At 47.5% G+C, this 10,302-nt stretch overlaps 1 protein-coding gene across 1 annotated transcript; it reads left to right on the top strand.

Moving 5' to 3' along the window:
• Positions 1–12: 12 nt before the first annotated feature.
• On the top strand, positions 13–7,697 carry LOC119392808 (uncharacterized). The gene is made up of 3 exons (XM_049416251.1): positions 13–673; positions 2,278–2,614; positions 7,476–7,697. Exons 1-3 carry the CDS (start codon positions 273–275, stop codon positions 7,545–7,547), a joined length of 810 nt encoding a protein of 269 aa, XP_049272208.1. The 5' UTR covers positions 13–272; the 3' UTR covers positions 7,548–7,697.
• Positions 7,698–10,302: the final 2,605 nt, after the last annotated feature.

Here is a 10,302-nt window from a genome sequence, read left to right as displayed (position 1 = left end):
GTCGATCGTAAGCATTGTCCAAAAGCCAGGCGAAACAAAGACAAAGAAGATCGGACGCGCCACGAGCTCGTGAAAAAATCGGCGAAAACGTGAAAGAAGTGTCGTCCTGGCGCGCGCCGCGTGCCCGTCGCCTCTCGTGCCTGGCGTGGCTCATTCTGATTATTCGAACGCCGCAGCTGCAGGAGGACGGGGTGCTTGGTCCGCTGGCCCGACGACCAAGGTCACCTGGACGTCTTGAAGATCTGGAGGCAGCGTTGCGTAGCAGCAGCATCATGGACCCGCCCCGGGAGGAACGCGACGCCGCCATGAGCCCCGGCGAGGCAGCGCTGGCTGCTGCGGGCAAGCGGTGCGTGTCCACGCAGTCGCAGTGGCCGTTGACCACCGCTGATCCAGCGACGTGTCACAGGTGCCAGTCCGAGATGCCGGTTCGAGGAGAAGGCGCCAGGACAGGAGGCGCGCGCCAGCATCAGCATCAACAGCAGCAGCAGCAGCAGCAGCAGCAGCAGCATGGGGACGCCGCGGGTGACGCGTCGGACACGAGCACCGACATCACGAGCGAGTCGTCAGACTCGTCCAAGGTGACTTCGCTGATGGGTGATCCCCGCTGCTACGGAGACTTCCTCAACGAGGAGGCTTGGCTGGATCGTATGTTGGAGCAGCTTGGCTTGCCCAGGTGAGACACTGGCACCGCACAAGGCGTTCGCTTTCTTTGCACGCGTCGTATAACACAGGTTTCCGCGGAAAGCGGCAATCGCTGGTGCTTCAACCTGTTATATCGTGCATATTACTCAACAACAGCATTAACGGGAACATCAGCCCCTTACAGTTTATTCCATCGTCTTCTTCCTCGGTCAGGTGGCCACCGAGCACGCGCCATTCAATAGTGGTGTAGTCGGCAGCGACGCTCTATATAACATACCTCCCTTTACGAAAAAAAAACAAACAAAAAAACACCGTCATAAATTACTGTCCAATGTAGTTCTTCGACATCTTTGGTGCCTTCTTCTTGCATCATATCGCGACAAGTTGCAACATATAAGGTAGTATACGTACTTGTGTTGCTTTTGGCTTTTAGACTTTCTTTTGGAGCGTTATTACTGTTGTGCCTATGTGAGACCCTGTCAATTGCCGCGTTTAAATTGCCACGTCAGGGTGACAGGGACCAATCTGCACTGACAAGGCCCCTAGAAGGCAGATGGACAATGGTTATGCAATTCCATGCCTATCATTCCCGTGTCAGCTTAATCGCCGTAACTGCTGCCCATCGTTGGAATCGAATTTGGGCCTTCAGCCGAAAGGCGAGAATAACCTGATTTCTTTGCCACGGTCTACAGTCGAGGTGACAACGTTAATCATACCCTCTCCCTATTGCAATGAAGTGTTGCAGTCCGTTAACTGAAAAATTTAACTGCCCGTGACCAGCCGAAGCCAATTATTTATTTAGCGGGTGAAATATACCTACTATGACTGGTGTAAATTAAAAGATCTCCCTACAAAAAGACACACGAGACAATATCTCTGGACATGTGCAGTAGCGAGCGAAAGTTTGGGCACAAATTGGCGCTACTAAGAATTGTACTTCTTTACAGCATGAATATGTTGGTTGAAACCGAAAGGTACACTCAAACTGCGCATGTTCAACCGACGTAAAATTGCTATATTTTTACTGAAACCATGGCATCCAAACTCGTGCTCGCGACTGTACATACTTTTTTTCTGTATTATAAAGTGTCCGGACTAGAGATATATGTCGAGCCAACATTCCAAAAATGACTTTTCAAGGCGCACACAAGGCAAAACGAGACGAGCCAGCGAATCGGACATTAATCGAAATGTTTTTCTCATCTTATCGTTTATGTTGTTGCCTTGGCGCAGACATGTACCCTTGTCGAGCCGTTCATTATATATTTATAGTTTTCGACCCCTGATGCGTACTTAAGGTCATTCACACATCGCCTCGAAGGGGGCGAAAGCGGCAAAACTCGCTAGTCCGCTCGAATTTCCGCCCGCTTTTGCGGTATCGCTCTCTTGCTGCTTGCTTAGTGGGAATACAGCCTTAAAGTCACTATCTTCTTCGAGTTTCTACCAGTATGTCTGTCGATCTGGCCTGTCTTAATAGTTACGCCTCGAACATCGGACATCGCCTTCGATAATGGCTATTTTCGAATCTTTACCCCATGCACCCTATTTTTGTGCTTGTGTACGTGCATGCCTGTGTGAAAGTAGACATCTCAAGCTGATACACCGCGGTTTCGTCTTACACTTCTGATTGCGCAGGCCGTACTACAACGAAGCCCCGGTGTCGGTGAGCGCGACCACCGCTGCTGCTGCTGCTGCTGCTTCTTCAAATGCTGGTGCCGTGGCCACAGTGGCTACGGGCGGAGAGCACCACGGCGCATCCAGTGAGCCCGAGAAAGAGCTGGCCGAGCTGTCGGCCGAGGAGTACTACCACAAGGAGCTGCGAGACGTGCTCTGGACCATCGTGTCCCTCAAGCTGGACGACATGCGCGTGGCCACATCGCAGATGCGCGCCGCATGGAAGTCATACGTGCGAAACTCCAAGATCGTCGACGACATGCTCCAGAACAAGGATCGCGCTGTCAGGCAGCTCAAGGTGAGGCACGCAGTGCATGTCAGGCCGCGTTAATGCATCACATGAGGTACTAGGCGAGATTAAGAATTAGGATGAGGTATTAGGGGGAACCTGGAATTAAGACGAGGTATTAGGGATAATTAGGAAATTTTGTCCATTCGCTGTGAAAAAAGTTTCGCACGCAGCAGCTTGCCACGTGTATCCTGCCTAAAATGGTCTTGGGTTGGCGAGGCACCTCTTATCTTGTTAGCACACCTTCTTTATGAAAAATTGCATGTCGGCATTTGCCATTAGTTTGTACGCTTGAAGGTCATTAAATGCCTGATTTCCAAGTGGATTGTTTAACAAGCGATCGCTGCTTTATCGCCAAGTATCGATGTTCAAAACCTGATTCTCAATCAATATGTGTCACTTGTTTTAGTCCCGGTATTGAAGTTTAGCTGTACTAACAAGATGGCGTACAAACGACGAAGTTGGTCGCACAAGTTTATATGGTCTTGACTGAAGCATCCTTCAGAATTTTAATAACCCGAACTCTCATATCAGAACCACGTACAGTTACATTGTCTGCTCCGCCTGTGCTTAGCAGTGCACGCAACTTTACCAGTACATAACGGCGGGAATTACTAACACTGGAAAAATATAAACTTGCGAAAATCGGTTTCATCAAATTAGGTTGGGTTAGTTCAGGTTCAAGCGCTGCAATAAACATCACTATCGCTGCCTCTGCTTCGCCCTTCGGAGGAAACTGCCAATCTCGGTATTTTTACTCTAGCCGCTGTTAAAACTACGTCACGCGCAGAAATCGACACCTCGCTGAAGTTCACAACGCATCTGTCAAGGCGTCCAATAGTGAACGTTATTACGTTTATTTCCGTCTCTTTTTTTAATTTTCGCTAGTGTCATCTCAGCAGTGAAATGGCTTTCTGCTGTCCAGCTGCTGTTCTTCCAAACGGCAACAGCTGACGACTGGATGCGAGCGTTTACTGTAATGCGCGCGCCGACACAGCTTTGAGACACCTGCCTCCAACGGCTGCGTGCTTCCGCCGGCTTCGATCCGCGCGCCTTCATAACGCGAATAAAGTTCAGGAGAGAACAGAAACAAACGAAAAGGGAAGAAAAAATGAAGGGAGGTGAGGATTGTAGTTTGCGAGGATTGAAGTTCGTAGTAAACTTTCGCATCGTTGGAGACTAACGCTTCTCCGCGCGATGCTACGCAGCTAACACCCCGCGCGGCAAGAGTTCCGCGCTCCGAAAAAAAAAAAAAAGATAATCCCATTTCGTATGCAGCGAAAGCTAAGCACGCGACATTTTATTTTTTCTATCGCATCTGCGAAGGCGGTGGTATTGACTTTCGAAGCAAATCGAGGCAAGCGCTTGAGCGATGTCGTCGAAGAGTGAAATCGGAGAAAACTGCTCCTTTAATTGGAAGATGCTGCTTCTGTTTCCTCCGCGACCTGGACGCATTAGGCTCGGTAATTAAAACGATGCAGAAGAAAAAAATCCAGCTCCCGTATAACGTCGCGCTGACCGTGTAAGGACTGAAACAATGCGATGTCCTAGCTTATTTCGTTTCTTTACAAAGAGAAAGAGAGAGGGGGGGGGGGGGTTCTGGGGCAGAGAATACGAGAAGCGGCGACTTTCTATTAATTCTCCACCATGGTGACAGATGGCGGATATTTGTAACGTGAATCCTGTACTTAGACGCCATACGCGCTGCGCACGGCCACCCAGGAACTTTAATTATTCACCCGGACGTTCGCACTACGCCTCTCCCCCCCCCCCCCCCCCCCTCCCGCACCTAGGAACAACGGCGTACGTATCGAGTATATACAAACATCAAATGAAAGCTCATTGCAATGGCTTTGCGCTGGTCACCGAATTCGTTCTTTCCTTCGGCGACGGCGCGAAATGGCGCGACAGCGTAGGCGCGACGGCGAAAAAAAAAGGAACGTGATTAATGAACTCTGCATTAGCCCCTGCGAGCGGTGTACACTCGGCTAGTTACCGCAAGCGATCCTGACATTATTCTCACGAGGTTAACGCTGAACTAACGGAATAAGGGATCGATTCCGTTGTGTTACCAACTTCACTGCAGGGTTTTGTTCGTGCCCGAAAACAGTGGCAGCCCATCCGGGCTAAAATTGGTATTGGCCGCGTTCAGTTAATGCGCAATGTAACCCATTTTTGCCTCTCGCCTTGCCACTTGTCTCTTAACCGGAAATAATTAACACTAGGACTATACCAGTCTTTTTTGCGTTAGTCTTGGTAGCGTATCGTGCTTGCTAACCTCCGGGCTTTTTTTTTAAGCGACCTTTCGGAAACTTTCACGATACAACTGCAGTAACAACGTCCCGCCAAACACAATCTGCTCAACGCAGGCATGTAAGCATATGTGCGACGTCACCCTGTGTCTGCTTTTAAGGTTCACCTTATGGTAAAATCGCTAGAAAACGCCAGCGATAACACAATATTTTAAGTGAAAACTACATAAACAGCGCAAAAGATAGTCTGACTACTGATACCGTAGCCTATCCTAAAATATTAGTTGCATGGAATGAGTATATTTGGTATAGTTCATTAGACTACGGTGCCTTGAATACAAAAGCTATTTCCTTACATATTGCACGCAGAAATACACCTCTATGTGTACAGAAAGGTATTTCAAACATTCTAGCTGACCGATCAAAAATTGGGGGACGCTAGGCTTCGCCTTTAAGAGTCGAACGCGATAGCAACATCCGGCCCCATCCTCATCGTGCTCTGTTTCGCTTGTCATTATGTTCAGTCGCCCGGTCTCTCTCTCTCTCTCTCAAACACACGCGCGCGCGCGCGCGCGCACACACACTCGACATACCTATAGTAAAGGTAAAGCTCTCCGCCCTCTTCAACAGCCCTTTCATGACAACAGTGTACCCCCTATGTGTGTGTAAGAGAATGCGCGCACTAATGTGTATGCCCTTTGTAATGGGTGGCATGCTTTAAACCAGCAGCAATTACGCGCGTGATAGCTTTTCGAAGTTGCACTGCACCCACTACGTGTTCGTAAGGGAATACGCGCAGTAATGTGTGTGCCTTTTGTAATGGGTGGCCGGCTTTAAACCACCAACTCGTTATGCAGTTCACATGGTGTGACGCCCGATGGCAATATACGCTTGTACCCTGTTTTACTGCGGTATTACATCTCGTACTGTGACACCTGTACACAGGACGCGTATGTTTGTGAAGCATGAAAGTTAATTTCAATGCAGTTGCAAGCAATGGAGTGGCTCTGTGGTAGAACACCTGCTTGCCACGCAGACGGCCTGGGTTCGATTCTCACTCGAACCTAAGATTTTTAAATGCGAAGCATTTTTTAGCGAACCTTTGGCACTTTGAGCGTTTCTATCTATCTATCTATCTATCTATCTATCTATCTAGCGGCCTACGTCTGGGTGCTCTCATGTTCGCCTCCTTAACTTAGTGTAGACCAAAATTGGCAAGGGAGGGTAAGAGGATTTGACGAACATGACTGCGGGGTCATCACCAGAATAACGTGAAAATCCTGTCGCCTACGTCGTCAAATCCTTTTCTCCAGAAACGTGTGGCACATATCCGTTTACCACGGGCCGCGGTATACGGGTATGCGTCACAGGTGATTGAAAGTTCATATCTACCCAGGAACGGCGAGAACAGACATTGGTAATTTAAATGCGAGAGCGTTAAGAAAAACCGACATCGACCGCGTTGACCCGACGAATGGAAAGATTAAAAATTATGATCCCAGCAGGAATCGAACCCATGCATTCTGCCTGGCAATCAGGTATTCTACCACAGAGCCACGCGAGGTCTATAAACTGGTTTGGAAAAACAGCCTATTCAGGCGTAATGTCGATGCAACGTCAATTGTGGTTGTAGTGCTGGCTAATTTCACAATAAAGCGATAATACATATGTACTCCTAAGATACAGTCGCCATATCAGATCAACGTCTGTGGTTAGAGTGTTGGCTCCGCTTTTATAGCAGTCTAATAGACATTACATTTGTAATCTTATGATTCAGCAAGTTATATGAAGCATTGCTTGACCCCGGTGGAACATATCATTGCATCGTAAAGTGCACTTAGTTTCGATAATACAGACGTATGGCTCTAACGTTAGTGCTGACGTTACGTCACCATAAGTTACCTTTTAAACGCCAGTGTTTTTGACGTAACTAGTAAATAAGGCCACAGTGTGCACACAAATACTACGCTTACGAAACGTCGATCCATCTCGTAACGCTTGGCTCAAAGTCATAAAATACAGCATAGAAGTACTCGCGGACTGCTTCGCGTGAAACAGATTCCCACAAGGAGTGGGATCGGCCGATTTTTTTATTTATTTTACACAAGATGATTTTTCGCTCACAACCAACGACGCCGACAGCGACGCAGACTCCGGAAATTCTGCGGAACGCCATTGTTCATTTTTATCGCTCCACTCGGCGCAACACGTGTCTATTCTATCCGAAATTTTCAGTCTATTCGACGAATGATTGTTCTCGTTGCCATAATTTACTCAAGTGGTCAGATTGTCAGATGATTTTAGTAGCAGAAATAAGATCCGAGTTCTCACTTTTCGCAGCGTTTTGTTCATCGCGTCCACATTGTTAGTATTACGTTGCACATGTTTTATACGTCACATGCACCCTATTTTTCGTTATCGCAGCCGAAAACTTAAGATATTCCTCAGCCGAGACACCCGACTTGAGGGTTGGTCTGCATAGTCCTTGTATGCATAGTCCCTTCGCGCATTAGCAAGAACCGTGCACATATTGCAGTACCCGACCGTGACCTTAGCCTTGTTGCCTTATCTTAATGAGGCAAAATCCTAGTCTGAAAGCCTTCCTCTCGACATTGCAGGAACAGCTGGTCCAGCTCAAGCTGGAGAACAAGAGCCTGCGTGAGCGTATCTGCGAGGGACCGCAGTCGTGAGCAGCAGCTCCACCTGGACTAAGAAGTTCAGGTTCGAAGAGCCAGGCCCGAAACCCCATCCGTCGTCAGAATTAGGGCCTGCAGTGTTCTTTTTTCCTTTCGTGTTTTTTTTGCTTTTTCCTCTTTGTTTGTTTTGGCACAAATAAAAGTTTGGCTTGTTAACAAATTGTTGACTGCACTGACGGTTAATACTTTCATTCAATAAACGTTTACGTAACCTAGTCACTCTATCTAGCCGCCTACGTCTGGGCGCTCTCCCGGTCGTCTCCATAACTTGTAATACAGCAAAATTGGCATTGCAGGGGATCGGTGAATGAACACGATTCAATGGCCATGACATGAATAACGCAAAGTGCCTGTCGCGTACGTCATGAAATCCTTTTTCTCAGTCACAGTCACGTGTGGCACATACCCGCATACCACAGTTCATGTTATGCGCGCATGTATCACAGGTGATTCAGTCTCGATCAACACAGTAAGAGCGAATATACACACAGAAAATTCTGGCAGATCCCACGCATTGTGAGAATCGATATCATGATCACTCACCGAGTATAACAGCTGGGGTGCAACGTCACTTGTGGTTGTAGCGCTGCCTACCCGCTCTTGCAGTGCACTTCTTAATTAGCTTGATAAATAAATTAACGTCGAAATGTATAGATAAATAAAAATTATTACATAAATAATGTTCACCACTTACAATGGCGTGTCGGTCGGAGCTCGTGCACGTGATCTCTCGACATTACAATTCATTGATGCCGTGCACACGGTCCGCCAGAACAACGCAGTGTTCTCTTCAGTTCTTACGAGGCTGGGCGATAGCTTCATGCTGACCGAGGATGACGTCAGATTGAGTGACAGCCGCTTTGTAGACTAGGCTACCTGGGCCACATACGCCCAGGTATTCTACGAACACGATAAGCGCCGTCCACTGATGTTGGTCTACGTAGCACTATCCAGGGCTACCAGCCTCGATGGCCTATACCTCATCAACGCAAAGGGTGATTTCAGGTTCCGACATGTCGCCGGCTCTATCGATAGACAATATGCCAACGACACGACCGAGGCATCCACGATTGAGAACAGATGTACTATACCTCATACTTCACTACTCATGGACCCCTCTTTGCCGCAGTCACGAACGGATCCGAAACTAGTCCTGTCCAACTACTGGTGCTCACTGACCACGGTGATGATGACGTTGTTCAAGAACCATCAAGAATCCCTTCCACACGCGCACACGGGTTCGTAAAACGTACGTGCGTTCTCCGTCATAACGGACAAGTATAAGCACTACATATCAGATTACCGCTTCTGGTGTTGGTAATAACCAAGTTGGCAACGTTACCCGACTGTAAACAGCTGGTTATATAACGTACATGCGGCTCTTTAACATATGTGTGTGCGTATAAAATTTTTACATATCTTTAGCGTCATTTCGTAATGTTTAGCTCAGTAACAAAAAAATCCACGCATCTCCACGAAGTTAATCATGACGAGTGGGCGAAGCTCTGGGTATCGTATGGATGAGTAACCGTACGTTACCCCGAGCGTTGCCCCATATAATGTAGATTGAGTGATATAAAGTGACATAAAGAGTCGACGACAAAGCTAGATCCTAAGGTCCATAATGTCTACGTTGAAGTCACTGACTAATACAAAGGGTTTGTGCTTGTAGCTGTTTTATATTGTTCTGTCACACTTATGATGGATGTTCGTCTATTGTGAACCTTTTTTTATTCACATACGCACATATATGTTTCGACTATAGCAACGGCTTTCTATATACCGTGACAGCCGACAGTGAGAGTCGTCGACAAAGCTAGGTCCGAAGGTCCATAATATGTACGTTGAAGTCGTCGACTAGTATAAAAGGTTTGTTCTTGTAGGTGTTTTGTATTGTTTTGTCACAATTATGATCAATATTAGTCTATCGTTAAACCACGCATCTCCATGAAGTGAATCATGACAAGTGGGCGAGTAGGTGTGTAAGCACGGAAACGGACGCCACACGGACGGACATGCCTCGGCCTTAAGGTGCTTCGCCTCTAAAATTACGCCAGTCACCTTACCGCCGCATGTTTCACATAACATCGACTCCCATGGAACGTGGGCTTTGCCGATTATTTTTTCTTATTTTTCGATGTCGTGACATGAAATTACCAAGGTGTCAAAACGTCGGATGCACCATCCCAACCGTTTTCATGCATATGCGCCTACCTTAGCGCTGCTCGTTTAGCTAGAGATGCATAACGGCAAGATTACAGCCCAATACGGCGGCACTTAAACGCATCCGCAAAATATTCTATACTGCAGAAACGATGTGCATCGATGAAGATGTGCATCGTTTCTATACTTAAAACGGTGTGCATCGTTTGAAGAGTTCATCTCGGCATATTTCGTGTTGTTGTTACCTTGACATGAATCGAAAATTTTAAAACAGAACCACATTTTTAACGCACTTAATTGGGCTAGTTGGTTCTGCATGTCGACGGTGTTGGTGCGCTTTGAAGACGCGGACAGGGAAGAGACGGGACACACACTGCGCAGTGAATTTTCGGTGATTCCTGAATTGCCGTCTCTTCCCTGTCCGCGTCTTAAAAGCGCACCCACGTCGTCGACACGCATTTTGAATCATAATGGTCGCGAGTATTAGCCTCTGGAACAGCGTACGGCGTGAAATTCACCGCAAGCCCATGCTGTTTGGGTTTACGTTATGAAACGGCAATTAGGCACCATGACCTTTCTTACTGCT

The sequence above is a fragment of the Rhipicephalus sanguineus genome, chromosome 5 (assembly GCF_013339695.2).
Source record: "Rhipicephalus sanguineus isolate Rsan-2018 chromosome 5, BIME_Rsan_1.4, whole genome shotgun sequence".
NCBI lineage: Eukaryota > Metazoa > Arthropoda > Arachnida > Ixodida > Ixodidae > Rhipicephalus > Rhipicephalus sanguineus.
This window is presented reverse-complemented; position numbering and strand designations above follow the sequence as displayed.